Below are 24,311 nucleotides of genomic sequence, written 5' to 3' on the forward strand. Positions count from 1 at the left end.
TTTCAGCAACACGGTAAGGAATATAATTAGCAATAGTGTATATTTCAAAATAAGTACCAGTGTGGGTTTAGAATATTCCTAACACAAAGAAATGATAAGTGTTTGAGGTGATGGCTATGTCAGTTACCTAGACTTGATCATTACACGTTGTATGCTTGCATCAGAATATTACATGTACTCTACCAATATGTACAAGTATTATGTTTTCATAAAATTGAAAAAAAATTAATTCAGTAGAAACTAGTATTAGTCGTCTTCCACTTTTCTCTATATTATTTTGATACAGATTCGCACAAGGTGAAATTATCGACAGTTTGCCTTGAAATTTTAATTAATTTTTTCAGAAAAAGTATACTCCATTATAACTTTTAGGATATTTCAGAATAGTAAAAGGTAAATAGTATTGAGATGACTTCTTATTCATGCCTGAATAAAAACAGAATTTAGATGATAATAGTAAGGTCATGAATGTTAACTTAAGCCTTTAATTTTTGAGGTGTATGTGTAATACAGTATAAAGAGCCTTTTAACTAGGTTTTAAAGAGATAATAAATGAAGCACTATCAGTATAATTTTAAAATATTTTTAGTAACTTTACCAAGACCTACAAATTCAGCCCAAATATTGTCCTTGCTATACTCCAGCTTGCTACTGTTAACACTCTCGATAGTATACACATTACTTTCCATTGCCTCTATACCAATACAGCAAAGAAACAAAGCCATTGTATCTGCCTGGACTTGATGTTATTTTCCTTTGCTGTTTCTCTTGAAAAGAAAATTGTAATGGAAGACAGAGGCAGATTATATTAAATTTTCCCGAGTATATTAAATTTCTTTTAGGTATATCGTTGTAATTTCCTTTATAACCTCTAGACGTAATTTCTTCCAGCTGTTAACACATGGACACTTCTTTCAAAGATGACCTAGATAATATTTGTAATTTTGTTTTATTGTATAAGTTATCCTATTAATTGGAAGTAACTAATGGAATATAAAACCTTGAGGCTTTCCTTTGAGAATTGTTTGTCTGTAAGGAAATTCTCTTTGAGCATCACCTTTTGAAACTGGAAATGTTCCCTGAGCTGAGTGGCAAGTTTTCTTTACAGGTTTTGCAAAGTATTGAATGAATAAATGAATGAATAGATGAAAAATGAACAGCTGTTTTCTTTATTCAAAGTTTCTAGACCTTGCTTCACTCTCACAAGGAAATTTTGTATTTAAAGATTAAGGGTACACAGATTTGTGGACAAAGTTTCTGAAATTGAAGAGATTTGACTTTGTGGTTAGAAACGGTTTGACAACTGGATCCCATTTCAGCATGGCTCTGCCTTGTTACACAGTGTCCCCGTGTCTCTATGTGTGGAACTGCCCACGGCCCTCCCACCCAGGGCGTGTCACTCTTCCTGGTGTTCCACTTTGTTTTTGGAAGCTTGTCCTGTGTGAGAGCAGACTAAAGCATCTTTGGCCTAAAGTGTGCCTCACAGTGAGGCCAAGCTGGGAATGGCAGTTGTTGGAAGATTAAAGGAACAGAAAAGAATCTCTGAAATAGAATGACTTTCTATAACACCTTAGAACAGCTATAGGCAAATTTGGCAGTAACATCAATAAAATATTCTGTGATAATATTAACACAATCTAAAGTGCCTTTTTTCACCATGTTACCTGAATTAATGTCTCTATCAGTAATCAAGTCTTGATTGCCTTCTATTCATTAGCTTTTGATTTAATTAATATGACTTGTTAAGGAGAAATCTTCAATGTTTTCCTGTAAACAGCTCTAATTTATTGAATCAATTGAATTTTGTAATTATTTTTATGTTATTTTAATCAGTGTTTGAATTATATGTTTTAAGTCTTCATAAAATGGCTTAAATCCTCAAGATATTAGAAGATACATGCATTTTGTTTTACCTAGGATAATGTATCTCTTTTGATACCTTTAAGAACTTAATGTTTTGTAAATGAGTTAGTGTTTCCGAAACTCAAGTAATTCAGACCATTCTAAAGTTTAAAATATATACATACACAAAAGGCAGAACATAAGGAAATTTCTTAATTTTTTTTTCCAGAAGTACTTTTTCCAAAATTGAAGCCAATGGCTTAACATTTTCACTAGGCTTTCAAACTGAGGGATTCAGCAGTTGCTGAGTGTCAAGACATGCAGAAAAAAACTAATTAAGAAAAGAGAAAGTCACAATGACTCTTAAGTTAAAGAGCAATTTGATAATCAATCCGATTCTTAATGAGAAAGAAGCAATTGTAGAAGAGGGAGATGCTGATTATTGGTCTGTGCTCAGATTATTAAAGAATATTGAGTGTTTTGAAACTTGTCTGCTGGATGCAAAAAGGTTAATTAACAAAGCATTTTAAAATTTTTAAAACTTCAGGGAATTAACTTTTCTATATCCACATGCTTCAAAAACAAAGAAATAGCACTTTTTATTTTTAGAAAAGGAAATTAAAAAATAGTTAAATCTAACTTGAAAGAAGATGTTGAAAGCTTATAGCATTTTGGTATTGCTGAAATTTTTTGGAAATAATAATTGTAATGCCTTATTTGGGACTTATTTTACAGGTATAGGAGAAAAATGTCAGCATATAACAGTATCACTACTCATTTAGTGAAACATTTTGAGAATCCACTCTGTGTCAGGAAGTTTCTAGATTACGCACATATCATTTAACAAAACAGAAGTCCCTTCACTTCTGGAGCTTACAATAGAGTATAAATTTGAAGGAAGTTTTAGCTTAATATCATGTAATACATAAAATCTTCTTGTCATTAACTGGTGTGATTGTATCCTATAAAAAAAACTAACACTTAGAGGTTCAATTTATGGAAAATTGAGAAATGAGAATTTCATGAACCTGGGTCTTGTTTTTGTATGCAGTTATCACAGAAAATATGTTGAAATTTTTTTTTGTCACAAAAATAACACAAAGAAGTCTGTGAGATTATTTAGAGGGGTTCCATCTTGAGTTGCGTTTAGGAAATGAGTGTTGCCTTAATTAAAGACTATCTCCTTCCATTTTGCTACAGGGCAGTCATAGTTCCATGATCTGAGAAAATGTTTTAAGTACGTAGCCTTCAGAAGCATGAGGTCTCTGTATTTCAGAATTCGGTTTTTGGTACATATGAGTTGGTGCTCTCAAGAGAAATGAAAAGCTTTGTGGGAAAAAGGTTGTGTCTGTACGTGTTTTATATGGGTCAGGGGAAAATATCTGTAAGTAAGGGGAAAATTCCAAGCAGTTCCTGGAATCGGTTACTGATTCCTCAGGGAGCCAGTGATGAGCTCAACTGGGCTGAGAAAAATTCATGCGGATGTCAGCACTGACTGTGTCCCAGCCTCAGGCCCTGCCAAAGGCCTGCCTTATCCTAAAAGACAAAGTGAAGAGCACACGGTACAGTCTCCAACTGAACCCCATGTGCGTAGTAATTTTTTGCTTGCACCTGGGTACCATGAACACAAACAGGATTAGAAAAATCAAGGTAATACACTCAGAAGAGAGGATGCAGAGCAGATAAGCAGCAGGTCCACCCTCCCTGCTGAATCCCAAGGAAAAACAAATACAACTCCTAACCTTGAGGAACATCACATTGTGGAGCCTTATAATCAGATGTCTTTATCCCATTACTGCAACCCATAATAACGTATTTCAGCAGTCAATTCAGTCAGAAATGCCTCTAGGATGGTTGAACTGTGATACATTCTTTGGCCTTTTGGGTTCTGTGTTCAGTTTTTTTGAGCAAAAATGGACCAACTAGATGAGGTTGTTTGTTTTTTTTGAAAATGAGACATTCAGATTCTTTATTTCAGACTCAGGCTTTGAATTCTCTGGACCACGTGAGCTTTCCTTTGTTGGTTCCTTAACCTCTAGAGATCTTTGATAGCAATTTAAATTGCAACAAGAAACCATTTTTTGATACAAAATACAACATTGATAACATATAGCATAGATGAGGGAGAAGAAGTACAGGAGCTCTCCTATAGGAAGGGTAAATTGGTATCCTCTGTGCCAGATAATTTTCCAGTATTCATCAGAATCAAAAATCAGAAATGCACATACTTTTTGACCTTACAATTCCACTTTTATTATTTTACAGACATTTTTACATGGATGCAGTTACATATACAAGAATATCAATTGTATTCTTGTACTAACACAGATTTGGGAACAAGCTTAAAGCCTGTCAGTAGAGGACTGGGATTAAATTAAGTATACTATGCTCATACAAAGGAACATGCTGTGACCTTTCAAAAGCAAGAGGCATTTTTCTATGACTTTATAAAGAAGTCAGCAAAATATATTGTAAAGTGACAAAAACAGTGTACAGTATGCTCTGTATTGTATGCTATCATTTCTGTGTGTGTATTTATATGTATATCTGTTGTGTATATAGATTTATGTGTAATATATGTGGAAGTCTATATATCTTGTACCTTTTACATTTTTAGTATAATTGACTTCATATTTGTGGTTTCAGTATCTGTGGATTACATATCTATATCTGGTGTACATAGCATTTACTTTGGTGTTTTAAGTAATCTAGAGATTATTTCAAGTGTATGGGAGGATATACATAGGTTATAAGCAAATACTACATCATTTTATATAATAGAATTGAGCATCCTTGGATTTTGGTATCAAAGGGGGTCCTGGAACCAATCCTTTGAGGATTGTATGTGCCTTTTTAAAATCCTATTTTAATTAACAAACAGACCATATAATGTATATTGCTAGCCTTAGTAAAGGTTAAAAAAAAAGAACACTGAAGATGGAAACCTGTATAGACAGTCATGTCTTTGATTGATGACAGAATTGACTGGATAAAAAGTTATCTCCATAGCACAATCTTACTTTTAATTAGAGCCAACACATATTTAGAATGTGTCTGGAAGGACCATCTGCTTTGGATAGGTCTTGTGTAATCTTGTAATCATAAAATATTCATAACTTTTTTGGTGGTATAGTGTAATATTAAACACAACCAGACCAAATATAATTTTAGGAGACTGTAGTAAAAAAAAAAAAAAAAAAAAAAAAAAAAAAGGGAAAAAAAAACGGGAATGGGTGTTGTTGAGAAAGAGAGGAGAGAAGACTGACTGACAAGTTTCTGTCCTTAGGAATTGAATGACCTCAGCTAAAGACTGAAGATGAAGACACTTCAGGAAAAGAAACAAAGAAGGAGCTATTGGAGAAACAAAAGAAGAGAGTTATTTTGACTGCCTGATTTTTAATTATTCTGAGAATGATTGTCAAGCATGGTAATTTCATTTTGGAAGGAACAGAGTGAATCACAGAAAACTTCAGTTGAATGTTGGCCTATGCAAGTGTGAATAGTTGAATTGTGAATATTTATGATGATGATATAGACTTCCTAGCTGTATTGACACTAATCTTGCGGTGGCAGTGTAATTGAGTCACTGGCATTTTCAGTGTGGAAATGTGTAAAATATAAATTATAAGGAAGACAATTAGACACATAATGGGCACATATTTTTAGATGCACTTCTCATCGTTTTCATTTCTTACAGGGTAAACGGGAAGTTGGTAGCCCTGAAGGTGATCAGGCTGCAGGAAGAAGAAGGAACACCGTTCACAGCTATCAGGGAAGGTAGGCACTTTTACTTGTCTTTGCGTGGTGCCCGTAGCTATTTAAATATTTTACACCTCTGAATATGCTGGTTTTTAAAATTACATGATTATATTAGGATGTATAAACTGAAAATTAAAAATTAGTACCTCTTGCAATGATATCAAGTTATGTTAAAAACAAAACCATCCTGTTGTATACTTAGATGTGGGGGAAAAAACTCTTGTGCATTGATGGTAAGCGTATTAAGGCAATTGATTTTGTATGTCTGATTTTGTTCAGAGAGTTCCTGAGTTACATGCTAATTTAGCATTGCTTTGTATTTGTTATTTTTTAGGAAAATTCTTTTTTTTTTTTGAGTTGGAGTCTCACTCTGTCGCCCAGACTGGAGTGCAGTGGCCGCTCCCGGCCACCGCAGCCTTGACCTGCTGGGCTCCAGTGATCCTTCCACCTCAGTCTTCCAAGTAGCCGGAATTACAGGCATGCGCTACCACGCCTGGCTGATTTTGTGATTTTATTGTAGAGATGACGTCTCGCTGCCCAGGTGGGTCTCGAACCCACGGGCTCAGGCAATCCACTCACCTCAGCCTCCCAAAGGCACGGGATTACAGTCTAAGCCACTGAGCCCGGCTTAAAAATGGGGACATCTCATGCTATTATATTGGTTATACGAATTTCATTGTTCTTAATTTCTTTGTTCCTGTCCTTTACGGTATTTTTTCTTGTTTTTTCTTATCAACATGTAGACACTCTTCATATCTTAGGATCATTCATGATGTAAGATTTTCCTCCAGTCTGTTATTTTCTAAAAATTTCCTTTATAATGTAGTTATTTGCTATATATAATATTTTAAGTTTTATGAAATGAAATAGTTCTATTTTTGCTTTAATTCCTGAATGAAAAAGTTTTTGTACTGCAGAAGAATAAAACATCTTTATTCATGGAAACTTCTGAGTTCTACTTCATGACATTTAGGAGTAGTAGGTCTCCTTCTACTACATGTTTATTATTTATTTACTTTTATAGGCAGGGTCTTGCTCTGTCTCCCAGGCTTGAGTGCAGTGGTATGATCATAGCTCACTGTAGCTTCACACTGCTGGGCTCAAGTGGTCCTCCTAAGTAGCTAGGACTGAAGGTGTATAACGACCACACCTAGCTAATTAACAAAACAAACAAACAAACAACTTTTTGTTGAGGCAGGTTTTCACTGTGTTGCCTGGGCTGGTCTCCAACTTCTAGCCTTAAGCAATCCTCACACCTTGACCTCCCAAAGCACTGGGATTACAGGTGTAAGCCACCATACCTGGCCATTTTAAAAAGTGCAAATTATCTTGAAATAACACCTCAGTCTGTTTCTGTATTGAAGAGATCACAGCTATTCTGTTTATCCATAACAAGATGAATCGTTGGCTTGCTCTAACAGTTTGTCAAGGTATTGGTGAACTACAGGTAGTCTGTTGCCCATCTGCTTTGTTTCTCACATCTATCTATATGACTTACATATATTATTTTAGATAAATCTTCTTTCTGTTTCTACTTTTTATCTCTTATTCTCCTTTTCTTGCCACTTTAGTTTGGTTTCCTCCATTCTTACTTGGCTGAAATTGTTCTTATAAAGTTCATCAATCAACTCCTTCTCTCCAAATCAAATATATACCTCTCTGTCTTATTTTACCCAACCTTACAGCAGATTGTAAATGGTCGAGACATTCTTTTCAATGACATCAGATTTTCCAAATAGGTAGGTTTTTCTCTCTCTCTAATGCTCGCTCCTTCTCGAAATTGTAGAGAGTTTTGGGGACAGGGAAGGGCGTTCTTTTTTTCTTATAAGCACTCTTTCTCATTTCTAAGAGACTGTAAGTTCTAAGGAAATTCTTCCATTAGGGACAGGAGGTAAAGTGTCAGCTGAGCCTTGGATTAGGCATAAGACAGAAAAACAGGAAAGAATCGATTGAGGAGAAGTAGCATTCCAGGCAGGTGTAGAAAGGGAGAAGAGACCAGAAAGCTCAATGCTTTTCCAAATGTGGTGAGTAGGAATAGTTCAGATCAGGAGTTCTCAGTTGGAAGTGGTGGGAGAGTTGGGTAGTATTGCTCAATAGGAGGTGTTTTGGTCTTCACAGTAATTGAACAGTGCAAATGAGATTTAGTGAGTAGGAGCTGGGCATTTTGCAATATGTGGGGCACTCTAATACAGGGAAGGGCAGACTATTGCCAGGTTTTTTTTGGTTTTTTTGTAAATAGCTACTCCATTCTTTCATGTGTTGTCTGTGACTGCTTTCTTAGTGTTGAGAACTTTTGACCAACTGTATGGTCTCTCAAACTTAAATTATATACTATCTGACCCTTTAAAGATAAATATTTTCAGTCTCTAATGCAATGAACAATTGTCTTATGTCTCATAAGCCTTTTTGTGTCCTACTGAGCATTCATGTAGGTGAAAAATCTGTTTATATGTCTCTGAGCCTGTGACCCAGTGATTTTTGCATACAAACAAAAAGTATGCTTTGCACAGATTTGGTATTGCCAAATTATTCAGGAATACAACTACAGTGTAAATCAAGGAGGAATTGTGTTTTGTTTTGTTTAAAACTTTGCTACAACTTGCTCACATTTTAGAAAATTATGTAACTAAAGGCATTATGCTTCTGTTATTTCATTCACTAAGATAATACCACCTGGATCAGTCTATATTTGTAGTGGTTATATTTATGCTGTTTCTGTACATAGATGTGAGTACCACTCTTCAATTTGTTTTTTGTTATAGTTGCATCTGACTGTTTGTGTATTTAAATACCTTATTTTGTTATAAATTACTTTTTTTATATTCCAGTTACATATATGGAGATTAATATTTTTGAAATTATATATAAATATTTGAAATTATGTTTGTGCATGTATCTTATTATGTATGATTTCATTTTATAGTAGTAAATCCAAAAAAAAGTAGTAAAAATATTTGTTCTGTAAAGAGGATATTGAGTTTGATGGGTTTGAAAACCATTGACTGAGATAGAACAATGGGTTTCTATTGAGCTGTGAAGGAAGGCAAGGTTAAAAATGTTAATGAATTTGATTATAGTGGATCCTGAATGTGAGAGAGGAGATGGACAAGGGACACTGGATCATGAGGGAACTGGGAGGAAAATGAAATTAGCCAGGAGACAGGAGCCCTAGTATGCAGAGTATGCACTAGAATAACCAACCTAACTTTGATGTTGGTGCTAGTTCTGGTTCAAAGTCAAAAGCAAGTTCATAATGACAGTAGAGGATCCAGTGTGATAAGTGGTTCCATCTGTAGGAATAATGAGGGAAGAAGAGAGCAGGATCAAGTTGAAGATGTTGATAGTCTGCTTGTTCACACTGGCTGGATGTGAGGCAGACCCCTTGGGCATATTAAAGGGGACGTCTAGGGCAAGACAGAGGGGCATAGAATGCGTGAATTCTTGGCACACTGAGAACCGGGTTTAGCTGACAATATGACTTCATTTTAAGCCTTGAGCTGAGCTTAGGAACTGGCCTTTGGCTGCAGTTGTGTTGTAGAATGCAGAGCTTATTCTGTGGGTTAGAGAGCCTCTAAAGACTTTTGAGCTGGATGTATCAGGAAGAGGAATCTGATACTGGGATATGATATAGATTAGAAAAAGAGGAAACTGAAAGCTGGTAAATCAGTCATTCAAAGCAGTACAGATTTGAAATTACGGATTTTTTAGAAGACAATTACAAAAAAAAATGATGCTGTATAGAAGAAATGTCAGAGCTAGGTTAATAATTGGTTATAGTGATATGAGGGAAATATCAATGGTATTGAGTTTGAGTGAAAAAATAAAAAAATGAAATAATTTGTGATTGCACGGTGAATTGTTTTTAAGATTTACAGTTTACAAAGGCTGTTGTTCAATTTAATCTTCACATTAGCTCTTTGAAAGAATTTTTTTATTTTATGGAATTTATAGTTTATAGGATTTATATTATAAATATGGAATTGAGGCTCAGAGGGGTTAGATCAACTTGTCTAAGGGATTATCGTGTATCTAGGCTTGTTAGATTCCAAAAACAGTGTCATTACTGACTTTTTAGAGTGATTTATTTGGGTTTTAGAGCTTTTGATCTCATGGGCCATCTATGTGAAAATGCCTTGTTGGTAATGTGGGGTTTCCTCCTCATATGTACCATGGTCCTTAAAAAGTTGAATCAGTGTGACATTTTTGTGAAACAGAACTTTGAGTGAAAACAGGGACTTAATTACCAGGCAGTGTAGTGAGGGGGAAACCTCGTGGGTGTTAAGAGTCTGGAAAGCTGGGTTTTGATCATGATCTTGTTTTTCATCACCATGCTTTATAAGGCGAGCCACCTCTATTAGTTTGCTCGGGCTGCTGTAACAAAGTACCACAGACTGTGGGATTTAAACAACCGAAACTTACTGTCTCATTGTTCTGGAGGCTGGAAGTCTGAGGGCAAGGTGTTGTCACCTTACTTATGAGGCCTGTCAGGGAAGAATGCGTGCTGGACCTCTCCTATACGTGTAGAGGACAATCTTATCCCTGTATTTTCACATCATCTTTCCTATGTACCCGTCTGTATTTAAATTTTATCTTCTGATAAGGATACCAACTGTATTGGATGTATGACCCACCTATAGGGCCTTATTTTAACTTAATTGGCTTTTTAATGACCCCATCTCCAAACCACTCACATTCTGAGGTACTGCAGGTTAGGAACTTCAGCATAAATTTTGAATTTTGTGGGGGACGCAGTTTAGCCCATGACACCACATAATGAATGACTTGGATCATAGTAACCCTATTTGCAGAAAAGAAGAGTTGGATCATACTATCTCTTAGAAATGCTGCCTTAGCACTGTGGTTTTGCTTTTCCAAGGAATCTTTAAATTCAGAATTTTGAATGTTTTGGAGATGACAGAATGAGAGAACTGTTGAGATCTGGAATGACATTGTATTTCTCTTTGAATAAAATAGTTTGATGTCTTTCTAATAAAGTCTGACTTCTAGGTGATTTTTAGTAGAGATAAATGTTTATTAGGAGGAAGAATTAAACCCTGAGTTAGTTTTCGTTTGTTTCTTTCTTCCTTTCTCATTTGACTTTATATTTTTCTGTTATTTATGTGTGGAAACAAAAGCTATCTATTGCTTAGCCTTTCTATCTGTCCCTGTTAATTCTTACAGAAGTTCATGCCCAATAACTATTTCTCTGGGTATTTAGTGGTAGAACTTGAAATATTTAGGGCAAGATGAGAGATACTTTGGCTGTGTTCATTTTAACATTATTGAGGGAGCAGCATGGCTTGTTCAGTTAAGCTGGAACATTTGAATTTGAGTTTGCCTCTCTTCTGCTGTTATGGTCAATTTCTCATTCACAAAATGTCAACAATAGGAAGATTTCAAAATAGGAAAGCATCATGTACAGTAAAGTAGTTTACAGGTGATTGCTTGATACTTATACGCTTGCCTAGGGTTTTGGATTTTAGCATGTTATTTTTACCTTAAATGGAATACTTGCAAGCAACCCCAGTCTTGCATAGATTCATGTCCAGAGGTTCAGGAGCCTGGAAACTCATTCTGTATTTGATGGCATCTTGGAGAAATTAAGTAGTGGTCAGCTTTTCTATTTTAATTTAGAATCCTTGTATGACATCATCATGGTTTGTTGGTACTGATAAAGGGTCAGGAGATACAGGAAAGGTTTGAAAGGGAGTGGGTGAAATGTTTTAGGATGTTTCATCTTTAAAGCAGTTTCCCAGCATGTATGTTTTTACTCTATGGTATTTTATTCTAGAGTTAGAAACTTTTTTGGTCTTAAGATTTCCCAGACAAGAAATGAAAGTGAGAGAACCAGTTGTCTCCTTTCATGGTTTATGGAATATCAGATGGTTTTCTTGGCAAGGGTTATGCTTAAGAGAAACCTAGATACTCTTAATAGGGAACAATTTTAAATTAAAAGAGAGTAACAGTATCGGGCAGTATTTAGCATATGCTTGTACACCGTGCATATACAACCAGAGCTTGCCAGTAAGAGAGATAGGAGATGAGTGTGTTTGGAAGGGACATAAGGGGGACATTGTGGTGTTAGACTAGACATGAAGCTTTGGTGGAGATGGAGATAATAGGATGACTTCTGGGATTTTGTCTTGGGTAACTGGGTAAACAAACGGTGGAGTCTATAAGAAGAGAGGGGCTGTGGTCAGGTGCTGGGAGGGACAGTGGCATACGGGAAAGATAATGAGTTCAATCAGTGAGTTTAAAGTCAGGCATTGATGTGTTAGTTGTTTACATGATTGTACAGTTTGTTTTTTTTTTCTGCTCCCAACAGTACTTAGTATGGTACGAGCTTAGATAGCTGGTGTTAGTTGTACCTAAATTGAGAAATTGCTAGTCATATTCAAATACATGATTTTATTTAAATTTCAACTCTGAGAGGAAGGTTGATATTATCACCTTCATTTTACTAATTAAGATGCTGGGTTCTAGGCGAGGAGTGGTGGTGTGCACTAGTAATCCCAGCACTTTGGAATGTTGAGGTGGGAGGATTGCTTGAGCCCAAGAGTTCTAGAACAGCCTGGGCAACATAGAGAGACCTTGACTTTATTTAAACACAATTTTTTAAAAATGAGACTGGGTTCTAAAGAGATTTATTTTTGGTCCAAAGTCAAACAAATAATTAAGTGCCAGATATTAAGTTCAGCCTGGATCTCCCATCCAGTGCCCAAGTTCTTTTATAAAATTCTACTCTACTGCATTGCCATGGAGACAGGGACCTACATGACCAAAATTGTACACAGATTCTTTGAAGGCTGATGCTAAGCAAAGAGGTGAAGTTGGGAAAACTCCATAAGCCATTTAGAAAATGTTCAGTCTTGGTGGAGACTGTGCCTTTAGCTGTGTGATCATACGCAAGTACTCAACGTATTTTTGTCTTCAGATTCTTCATTTTTGAAATGCAGTGGGGACTATATTATTTTAGAATTTATGACTAAAATTATAGTACCAGCATGAATCTTTTACCTGGATAAAGGGCCTATAATTGTATCATTAATATTCTTTGTGCACACATGCTGTAATGTGATGCACATTTATTGTGTTAAAATATTTTTTCAACCCTCTAATAATAACCCTTTATGTCTGTCACTGCAAAAATTAACATGAACTGCTTCAGAGCATTTTACAGTTGACAGGCAAAAATTTGGCAAATGGAAGATAAAAAATTTGTGAGTCTGGACTGATTCTAAGTAAGCTTATGTAAATTGCCACAATTATTATTCTTTGTAAGTCTGAGTAATCTTATGGATATCTGCCAGCTGATATTAACAAAAATTTGTAACCTGTTAGATCATGTGACTTTAAAAGCTGTGAAAATCGCATGTTTTCTTTTTCATGTCATTAATTTTAAAGGATAAAGTTTGATTTTTAAAAATCACATAACTTGTTGGGCTCGGCGGCTCGGCCTGTAATCCCAGCAATCTGGGAGGCTGAGGCAAGTGGATTGCCTGAGCCTGAGGGTTCAAGACCAGCCCGGGCATCTTGGCGAGACCTCGTCTTTACACTAAATAAAAAATTAGCCGGTCATGGTAGCATGCACCTGTAGTTCTGGCTACTTGGAAGACTGAGGCAAAGGATCTCCAGAACCCAGCAGGTTGATGCTGGAGTGGCTGTGAGCATGCCACTACACTCCATCCTGGGCGACAGAGTGAGATTCCAACTAAAAAAAACCCCAAACCCGAAAAACACGTAGCTGCTGTCTTGGCTGCTTTAAATTTGTAGAAATATTATATTATATTCTATCCTATTTTGTCAACTGAAAATATAAATTGAGGTATAAGAATTTTATTTTTAGGACAATTTTGGAATTTATAACTGTCTAAAAATTCCATGGACTTTTTCAATTTCTACCTTTGCCAACCTTTAAAAAATGCTACCTCATTCAGTTCTCATCATACTCTTATGTTATATGTAGGTATTAATATCTCAAAGTTACAGGTGAGGAAATTGAGGCTTAGAGATAAATAAATTGTTGTGTTGAACAATTTGCTAATAAATGACCAGTTTAGCATTTTAATTGGAATTTTTTTTAACCTAAGTGCTTGTTCAAAGATAATACTTTATTTCAAACTTGCTTGGCTAATTTTAAAGAGTGATGGGAATTCATAAACTGCTTACAAACTGCTTGTCATGATATTACTTAACGTAGCTACTACAAATTGCTTTTAAAAGATGCAAGCCATTGATATACCTTTGTTACTTCTCAATATTTAAGAAGCTTTATATTGTTTTGCCACCTAAGCTGTGTACTGTCTAGCAACAAAGAAATACTCAAAAGATAACAAACTATAGACAGCGCTTCATGACAATGCCATGGCCACTGACAGGAATTTGTGATGCGTATATCTTCAAGCTCTAGATTAAGGTAAATATCTTTGGATGTTTAAGGTACACTGAAGGAAGATAACAAACTAGGAAACTTTTCAGTGTTTATTTCTTAAAAATATATACATCATGAACACTGTAATTACCTTTCCGGAAAGGAGTTTCACAGTTGCAGAAGAGGAAGAGAGAGAGAAATTTTGGGAAAAGCATATTAAAAAAAAACATAACTGTCAGAAAATTACTAAATTTGTTGAAAAGCATGATTATTCTATTAATCTGAGTAGATCAATATCTCAAAGTTACAGGTGAGGAAATTGAGGCTTAGAGATAAATAAATTGTTATGTTGAACAATTTGCTAATAAATGACCAGTTCAGCATTTTAATTGGAATTTTTTTTAACCGAAGTGCTTGTTCAAAGATAATACATTATTTCAAACTTGCTTGACTAATTTTAAAAAGCGATGGGAATCGCTTAGGAGAAAAATAAAGAGACCCCAAACTATATGCATGCATCATAGTCAAACTGTTGAAAAGAAAAGACAAAGAGAAAATCTTCAAGGCAAGATGAACAGAACAACTTGTTACATGCAGTAGAAAAAATATGTTTAAGAACTGACCTTTCATTCAAATCAATAGAGGAGGAATGCAATGCAATGACATATTCAAAAGTACTTAAAAACAAAACAAAAAAACCTGTTAACTAAAATTCTACATTCAAAAACTATTCTTCACAAGTGAAGGCCAAATAAATTTTTCAGAGCAGCAAAGACTGAAAGAAATACTAAATGAATTTCATCAGGCGGAAAAATTAATGATACTCTACAATAAGTCAATTCCAGGGGAAAAGAATGAAGAACATCAGAAAGGGTAATATGCGAGTAAATATAAAAGACTCTATAAATACATTTTCTGTTTTTTCCTCTTTGTAAAAAGACATTAGATATTTTGTGCAATAATTATAACTGCATTGTAGGATATAAAACATAAAGATGTAATATGTATGAGAATGACAGAAAGGAGAGTGGAGAAAATTGGGAACAAAGATTCTATTTATTTTACTAGTATTAAGTCAATATTAATCTGAAGTAAGACATAATAAATTGAGTTATCAATTGTAATTCCTAGAGCAGCTAAGAAAATAATATAGTTAAAACTCAACAGAAAAATTTTAAAATTGCTTAAAAAGATTTCTTTAACACATAGAAGTCAGTAAAAGAGGGATATAAGAAAAGACATTCAGGAAAAAAAAAAATCAAACCACAGATGCGGATGTAAATCCATAAATCAACTATGGACTAAAAACTCCAATCTGAAGAAAGAGATTTTCAGACTGGATAAAAAGGGAAGATTCAACAATATGCTATCGATAGGAGAAACACTTCAATTTCAGATACTCAAATAAGTTAAAAGGAAAAGATGGAGGAAGATACACGGTACAAATAATAACTGCAGTAAGTCTGGAGTGATACTAATACCAATATCAACAAGAGAGAACTTACGACAAAAATACAGGTAAAGTTTTATGTTTTGTAGAGTCAAAGAGGGACATTTCATAATGATAAAAGGGTCAATAAGCATGAAGATTTCACAATTATAAATGTATACAGCCTCATAATAGAATTCAAATACACAGGAAGCATAAACTCACAAAATTGAAAGAAGAAAAAGACGGTTCCACAATTTTAATTACAGATTTCAATACTGCATTCACAGTAGCTTATAGATCAACTAGACAGAAAATCAACAGGGACACAGAAAACATGAACAGCACTATAGCCAACATGACATATATAAAACGCTCAGCCCATCCCTGGTAGAATTGTATTTTTTTCAAGAACACGTTGAATATTCTCCAGATAGACCACAGGCTAAACCATTAAACAAATCTAAACACATTTAAAAGGATTGAAATTATTTAAAGCATCTGCTCTGGTCACAAAGTCATTAAATTGAAAACAAACAATAAAAATGCATTTGGGAAATACATGGGAATTAAGCAACATACTTCTTTTTTTTTTTTTTTTTTGCTTTTAATGGCAGGTTGCTTTATTCCTATTTTTTTCTTTTAAAAAGTGATTAGATAGCATAGATACAGGAGAGTGCATAAACCATTTGTGTATAGTTTAAAGAATAGTTATAAAACAAATTCCCATCCCACCACAACCCCAGTCAAAAAGTAGAATGGTGCTGACCTCCCAGAAGCACCATTTTCCTGATCAAGCTCCCCGTCTTATCCTAGAGATATTTATTATCTTGATTTCTGTGATGATTATTTCTTCTCTTTGTGTTATCTCTTAAATATGAAATTCTACATAATATAATTTGTTTTGACTTTTAAAGAGTTTCCTATGAATGGGATCATAGTTTTACATTCTTTGTGACCTACTTCTTTTGCTCAGCTTTATTCTTGTGAAGTAATGTCGTTTTTATTCATTTTCTTTGCTCTAGAGAATTCTGTTATATGCATATACCACAATTTATTAGTTCCACCTGTTACAGAAATAAATTATTCAATGATACTTGTTCATGCATGGTAAGAATGACTTTATTCTAGACCATCTCAATAGGTATAGAGACCACTGTAGCAAAGTCTTGCAGTGGGGGAGAGAGAGAGTAGGTTCAACTCTGAATGTAGTGTGGCAAGTAGAAATTTATAACCAAGAAGCAGTATGATCATCAGTGGATGGAAAATTATTACGAGAAAGCATCAGAAGTAGAGGGGATTCTGGCTAAACTGACCTATCAGGTTCTTTGCTGAAGATGGGCCAGGGTGATTAGATACTACCTGAGGGATGGCGGAGGGTGAGGAGGATGATCAGGCATAGAGGATGATCAGATATTGAGGATGGGAGTTCTTGCTAAACTGACTTAGCAGGGTTCTTTGCTAAAAGTAGATTTTTATTAGGAACTGCATAGGTGGGCCTAGCAGAAAATTCAGAAGAATGCCTACAGTTTGGCAAAGCAAAAAATGTTTGTCACATAAGTATCCATACCGTAAGAGATAAGATAAGCAACATACTTGTAAACAACCCATGGTTCAAAGACGCGTACGTACACACACACACACACACACACACACACACACACACACACACACACACAGGAAATTACAAGATATTTTCATGTGAATGAAATAAAGACAATATATCAAAATTTGTGGGATACAGCTGAAGCAGTTCTTAGAGGAAAATTCAGAGCTTTAAGTTATTTATTTTAGAAAGGAAGAAAGGTCTCATTAATAATCTAAGCTTCCTTTGTAACAGTACAGAAAAAGAATAGAAAAGTTATCTCAAAGGAAGCACTAAGAAAGAAATAATAAAGATCAGATTGGAAATCCATGACATAGAAAATAGAAAAACATTAGAGAAATAGGTTAAACAAAAATTTTGCTCTTTACTATAGCCAGCAAAATTGATAAACCTTTAACTAGATTGATCAAGAAAAATAGGCACAACTTACCAAAATCATCAGTGAAAGAGAGGACTTGCTGACCTTACAGAAACCAAAAGGACAGTAAGGGGGTACTATGGACCACTTTATACCAACACATTAGAAAATTGATATTAAATGGATAAAGTCATATCAAGCAGAAATTATCAAAGATAGTTCAAGAAGGAATAGAATCTAAATAAATTTATGATGTAAAGAAATTGAATTAGTAATTTGTCTTACTAAAAAGAAAAACTTCAGACCCAGATGTGTTTACTGGTGATTCCTTTCAAATATTTAAAGAAGAAATAATATCAGTTCTACACAAATTCATTTATAGACTAGAGGAAGAAACTTCTCAGCTTATTCTACAAGGTAGGATTACCCTTGTATGAAAGCTGGACAAAGACATTGCATGCAGAGATACTATAGCCTACTAGCTCAAACAAATTGATATATCTGTACAGCAGTAAGAAAGAACTAATTATTGATAACATGCTTCTAAATGTTTGAACCGCAACAATATTATGCTAAGTTAAATGAGCCTGGTTGTGTATCCTTGGAGTTTCCAGCAAAGGCATATCTATGAAAACAGAAAGCAGATTAGTGACTGTCTGGGTCTGGAGTTGGGAGTGGGGATTGACTGTAAACTGTCACAACTCTCTGGTGTAATGAAAATGAGCTGGTACTAGATTGTACTTATAGTTGGACAACTCTATAGTTTAGTAAAAACCATTGACTTGTATACTTAAAATTGGTGTATCTTATAGTAGTTAAATTATATTTCAATAAAATTGTTTAACAAAAAGTGACTGGTCTTGTTGCAGTATAAGTAATACTTAAGAGTTCTGCAAATACAAACACAAATCTGAGTTATGGCATTGGCTGCAAAACTATATATTTACTAAAAATCATTGAATTTTATACTGGGTGTATTTTATGTTTTGTAAATTACGTTTCAACATTGTCTTCTGATTTTGTTAAAATATGTATTTATCGGTTTAGCCAAAAAAAAAAAAACCAAAATGAAAAATCAAAGCGTTAGCACTAGTGATAGTATCTTTGTCTATTTCTCTTCCAAATATGTGTTACTTTTGTTATCAGCAATAAAACTTTTGTTGAATGTATCCTCCTGTAACTGATACCTCCTATTCTCAAAGAGCTCAATACTTATTATTGGAGAAAGATAAACATGATCTCAGGTGAATTATAGGAGTATAATTACAAAAGTCTGTTGAGGGCATGCATGAGATGGAAACTATCGGTAAGTCAAGGAGGCTTTAATGCTGAAAGAGATGGCTCCTGAGCACCATTGCAGTCAGATAGAGGAAAGTTTTGAGGGTCTCCTGTTGGTGCCATCTGGCCTGTCCTGTTATACAAGAAACAGGGGCATGTTAAAAGCATATCAGAACTTTTTTTTTTTTAAATCACCATTGCTGTCAATTTTTAACAAACTGTTTAAATTGTAAAACCCTGTTCTGTAAGAGAAAATAACCCAATATGAGCAAAGATAAGTCATTGTGTAACTTAAGCAGCCAAGAAGCTGATTGTAAATGGCACCTGACAGGTTGAACTTTTTTGACTCCAAAATGGAGAAGCAGCCAGTGGAGCTACATCGCAAAGGAAGGAACATCTCTTGCCGTTTTCAAGCCCAAATTGTCCCAGCCCTTCCCTAACTCGGCTTTGACTATCCTTCAAGAAAGATTGTGTTCCCATGCTGACTCTTCCTGAAGTTGTTCTGGCTTTCATAGAAATACTTCTTTTCCTTTCACACACTTTTTGTTTGTTTATTTTGTTGTTCTTGTTGGTTGCTTGTATACACTTAGCATTTAGCACTTACTCTGTTATATGATACTTTGTGATATGGTCAGTTGTGTTCAGTTATAAACTACTGACAACTTCTTGGTACTTAATGTTCTAAGGATTGTGGTGTGAGGCACGCACTGACTAGTCATATCCCAACTGATTTTTTTTTTTTACTGCCATTAAAATGGAACTAACCCAGAGTCCAGTTTGTGTTTCCTAATTTCAGCAATAATGAAAAGGACCCAGATGGTTTCTGAATGAAGAGAGGAGGAGATTGCTGGTTGGTTAGGAAGAGATGGAATTTGGGCTGAGTCTTCAAGGATCAATAGGATTCCTATAAGGAGAAATGAACAGAGAAAGACATGCCTGCGAGGGCAGCAGGTTGGAGTGGGAATATCATGTCCTTCCCCTGCCACCCAGCTCCACTGCCAGTGTGGCTGGCACAGAGAAAATTAAGTCTTTTGGCAGCGGGGTGTGTGGGTTGCTCCTAAAAGTTTTCTAGTGAAAGCTCTTGTGCTCTGTGTTCACTATTATTCTACTAAAAAGATAATCTGAGTATTGTTCTGTGAACAGTCTTACTTCCCAGGACTTCTTTTACATTGCTTGTTTTTGGTTACTACTGCATTTATTACTATGGCATGAGTTTAATTGCTGATGCCGAATCATTGATGTAGCCAGGGTGTCTGGAATGATTGGTCAAGAGACCCAGGGATCTATAAGACAATTACATGAAGCCTGGGAAAGAGAAGCTAGAGCAAGATATTGAATATGGTGTCAAATTAAGGGAGGTTAGTAAATCCTGAGAACAATTTGAATGTCTTCAGTGGGGTGAGTTTGAGGTTGATATGCTTATAAAAACAGGGAAGTCAGGAAGGCGATAGTTTTAAGACCAAAGTGATCAAATTCATGCTGTAATATGTATGCTAAATCTGAGGTGATATCCATTTATCCCAATGTAAATCACGGAATCCTAGGATATAAGAGCTGGGAAGAGTATTAGTAATTATGTAATCTGGTCCCATTTTTTTTTTTTTTGCAAGAGAACAAACTGAGTTCTAGAGAGAGTAAGTAGTTTGAACTTGCAAGATCAGGTCTGGAGTAAACGTCATGTGAGTCATCATTGTAGAGAAGATGGTCAGAGGTTGGCAGTGAGTCTCATCTTTAAAAGGCAGCTCTCACCACAGATTATATTGAATCTCAGTGTGAAGTGCCAAAAAAAAAAAATCATTCTGATTATGTATTTTTCATTTTCTTCTGACATTTTGGAATGTTGTGGAACTCTTCAAAAGACCATCTCATAATTCCTATTTTATTTTTTTAAAAAGCAAATTGATAGCATATGTGGGGATAATGTATCATATAGTGTATTGTGGGAAAAGTTTAGAAGTAGAAAGTTAAGGGAAATTTTAGTATGGGACATTTATATTTTTTGGACACTTGCCATCTCAGTCAAGTCCCTGAGTATACCCATAAGAATTGAATTGATAGTTGTGCTTTTTAAAAACCCTAGCAATTTGAACAGGGCCCAAGAACAAGAATTAAAGGAAATGATGAGCCCGAACTTGGCAGTAGTTCTGATATCTGTGAGCTGATACCCTTTTCTTTTGTCTTAAAGTTTAGGACCAGAGTGGGCAGGAAGTAGCAGTGGGGTCAGTTTTAATGATAACACTTGGTTTCCCAGAAGTATTTATGATTATACAATTTTCTTGATGAAGTCCAAGATTAGTTTTTCTGTAAGACCTTTAAAAAAAAGAAGAAGATAATTGAGCCAATTTCCATGATGAGAGCAGATTGATGGTGTTTGCTTTACTTAGGATAACCTGTGTAATATTTTTAAATGTTCTACATGCATATTATCACTTGTTAAATGGTTGTCTCTGTTACTTTCTAAATGCCTTTAATTAAACTGTAAAGATTATAAACCTGTTGGAAGCAGCTAAACATTTCCACTCTCTCAGGTCTTCTAGGGCTGATTAGGATCTGGAGTATGGCTTTCATTTTGACCTCCTTATGTGGATACCTACGGAATATTGCGATTGGTTGATGATTGGTAAGGGAACCAATCTCCCATCACTTACCTGGTTTTTTTTGTTTTTTGTTTTTGAGTTGGAGTCTCACTCTGTCACTCAGGCTGGAGTGCAGGGGCATGCTGATGGCCACCACAGCCTCAACCTACTGGGCCCAGGCGATCCTTCTGCCTCAGCCTTCCAAGTAGCTGGAACTACTGGCACGCGCCACCATGCCTGGCTAATTATTTTTGATTTATTGTAGAGATGAGGTCTCACCAAGTTGCCCAGGCTGTTCTCAAACCCTTGGGCTCAGGCAATTCTCTCACTTCAGCCTTCCAAAGTGCTGGGATTATAGGTATGAGCCACAGTGCCCAGCTCCGCGCCCCCCCACCCCTGCTCCCCTCACCCACCCATTCTAAACAGCAGACTGTAAACGCACAGATTGGCTACCAGACAGAGTCAAACTTATGTCCCTTGACTCTTAAAATACAATGCTTAACACTAGGAGGTACAGCTTCCCAGAGGCAAGATCCATAGAGGTTAAGATTAAACCCTTAAGTGATTTGCTTCTTGGTAGGCTTGGAGGTGCTGACCAATACTCCAACTCCTGCTTCAGATTTCCTTTTTTGACCTAACACACACAGTTCTTTCTAGCAGAATTGTAAATGTGTTAGAAAACAAGTTAAACTTGTCTGGCAGTGATGTACCCATAAGCAATTAAATCTTGGAAAAATAGATTAACCAAATACCAGATATCCCCCTACTTCATAGGCATTAATATAGCTGAACTTACTGACATCACAAATGATGGAAGAGTTAGTGCAAAAGAAAACATGTTTAAAGTGTGGCCTTATCAGGAGTACTAAATCAAAATGAAAATTGAAAAATGTGAAAGTACAGCTGCTTATCACATAATTTTGTTTTCAAATGCATGCCTGAGTGTTTTCAGAATTAGGGATCACTGGCAGTTAAACTAAACCTTGAATAACTATACTTCAAAATATTTAACAGTCCCGGAAGATTTCTGCCTCAGTAATAGCTTATTGAAAATACTTGGCCAATAAATCCTTCCTATTATACTTTTCCCTCAACTTTCAAGTTTATGCATATTATTTAAAAAATCATTGGCATTGAATTTGCAGTGTTTAATAAGAAGTTCTGCCTTTCTGTAAAACATTCACTAATCTAAAGTATTTAGATTGAAACAAAGTATTAAAACCCACAAAGAATAAAAGGCCAATATTTTTTGTATTTATATAATTTGCTACCCAAACTTTTTAGTTGCTGCCATATTATTATACATATTGTTGTACTTAGAGTAAAAATATGACCAGAAAAATATATGGCCATATTATTTCAATGATTTGGTAAACCCGTGTATTACTTTGGGGCTTCAGATAACATCTAGGCAAATCCTTAAATGCAATGATACATTGCTTTGGTCTACCCATGGAATTGTTAATGGAAGCTTTATGTGTCATCCGAGAGCTATATATGGCCTTTCAGAGATGAAGTATAATGCAAAAGCTAATTTGAGGTGACAGTCAAGAGCTGAGGTTTTCAAACCTCTAGACTTTTAAAATGAGGAATGTTTATTTTTCTTTTTTTTACAAGAAGGTAACTGAAATGATTTGTTTTGCATCTGTGACCCGGAGGGTATCTAGCAAGCTTTCTTTAATGCTAATATTTCCAGGATACCGTTGTTTTTGTAGACATACATATGAGAACACACATGACACATCCCTGTCAATGAAATGCTTATTTTAGATAACTCATGCTTACTAAGTGCAATTTGTGTTTTGCATTTCTCTGTGGAGTTTTTTTTAACTTCATGGGAATAAACATTTAGAAAACTGTCTTCTTTCTAATTGCTTTAGGCCCCTTGGGTGGGTTCATGGAACCACTCTAAGCAATGTGTAGTCTATAGAAAAGCAATAGAAGACATTTCTTTATGATTTTAAATGGTCATGCAAGATGCATATGTTAGTGTAGAAAAATCGTTTTTTTGAGAGTTTCCTTTTTTTGGAGGAATGTTGACCTTCCCCTAGTAGAAAAGGATGAATTTGTAATGTTTAATATTTGCTCTTTTTCTGGAGGGGCAACAGAATTCTCCTCTTTGAGACAATTTTGGTATAAGAATAATTTAATCAGGCCTCAATAATAAGAAAGCACATGGTGATTCAAACATAGGAATCAATTTTTTAATTGAATTTCTCAAGTAAAAACTAGAAAAAACAGTTATCAGTGACCCTCAGTAAAAACTCATGACTATCTCAAATTTTGCAGCATTCTTAACACCACTGTGTAATGGCACCATTTGCTGCTACCTCTTGAACAAGTGTCTCTTTCCTTAGCTCCTATTATACCACACACTCCTGAGGATTCTTTTCTTTTTTTGTATCACAGGTTCCAAGAGTTGCCAGATAAGATTCAGTATGCCCAGTTAAGTTTGAGATTCATTTAAGCAATGAATTGTTTTTTGTTGTTGTTGTTTTTGTTTTTTTAGTATAAGTATGAGCCTTGAAGCATTTAGCTGGTATATGTATTTTTATTTGTTAAATCTGGCATTTAAAAAATATGAAATTATATTAATTAATTGTTTAAATTGTAGATTCAAGAGATACATATACAGGTTTGTTACATGGTTACATTGTGTCATGTTGAGATCTGGGCTTCCGTTGTGCCCATCACCCACATAGTGAGCATGGTACCCAATGGGTAGTTTTTCAGTCTTTGCCTCTCCCTCTCCTCTATCCCGTCTCCCCTCTCCCCTCTCCCCAATGTCTGTTGTTCACATCCTTGTGCTAGTGTTGAAGTCCTCGGTCTTCCTGAAGAGATCTTCTCCTCTTTCTGTTTCCTGTGGGCATCTCACACATCCATGACCTTGACTCTTTTCTCTTCCTCAGCTGTTACCTCATTGTGCTGATTTTCCAGTTCACATCTCTAGCCCTGACTGATTCAGCCCCAAATTTTAGACAACCTAATACAACACTAGTTGCATGTGCCGCTACTATCTCCAACTCAACAAGACCAAACCAAACTTTTTTGAATGCTCAGGACTAAGAATCTCTCACCTCCAGGGTTAAGAT

The 24,311-nt window shown here is 35.3% G+C and overlaps 1 protein-coding gene across 4 annotated transcripts in view; it reads left to right on the top strand.

Moving 5' to 3' along the window:
- The window catches only part of CDK14 (cyclin dependent kinase 14), a 503,831-nt gene that overhangs the window by 85,413 nt on the left and 394,107 nt on the right, over positions 1-24,311 (top strand). For all 4 annotated transcript variants that reach the window (XM_021713156.1, XM_008059636.2, XM_021713157.1 and 1 more), the window contains one exon: positions 5,540-5,619. In XM_021713156.1, the coding sequence (XP_021568831.1) occupies positions 5,540-5,619 (80 nt within the window). The remainder of the gene's footprint in view (positions 1-5,539; positions 5,620-24,311) is intronic.

The sequence above is a fragment of the Carlito syrichta genome, unplaced genomic scaffold (genome assembly GCF_000164805.1).
Source record: "Carlito syrichta isolate Samal-C Ts95f unplaced genomic scaffold, Tarsius_syrichta-2.0.1 Scaffold304306, whole genome shotgun sequence".
In the NCBI taxonomy this organism is placed as follows: domain Eukaryota; kingdom Metazoa; phylum Chordata; class Mammalia; order Primates; family Tarsiidae; genus Carlito; species Carlito syrichta.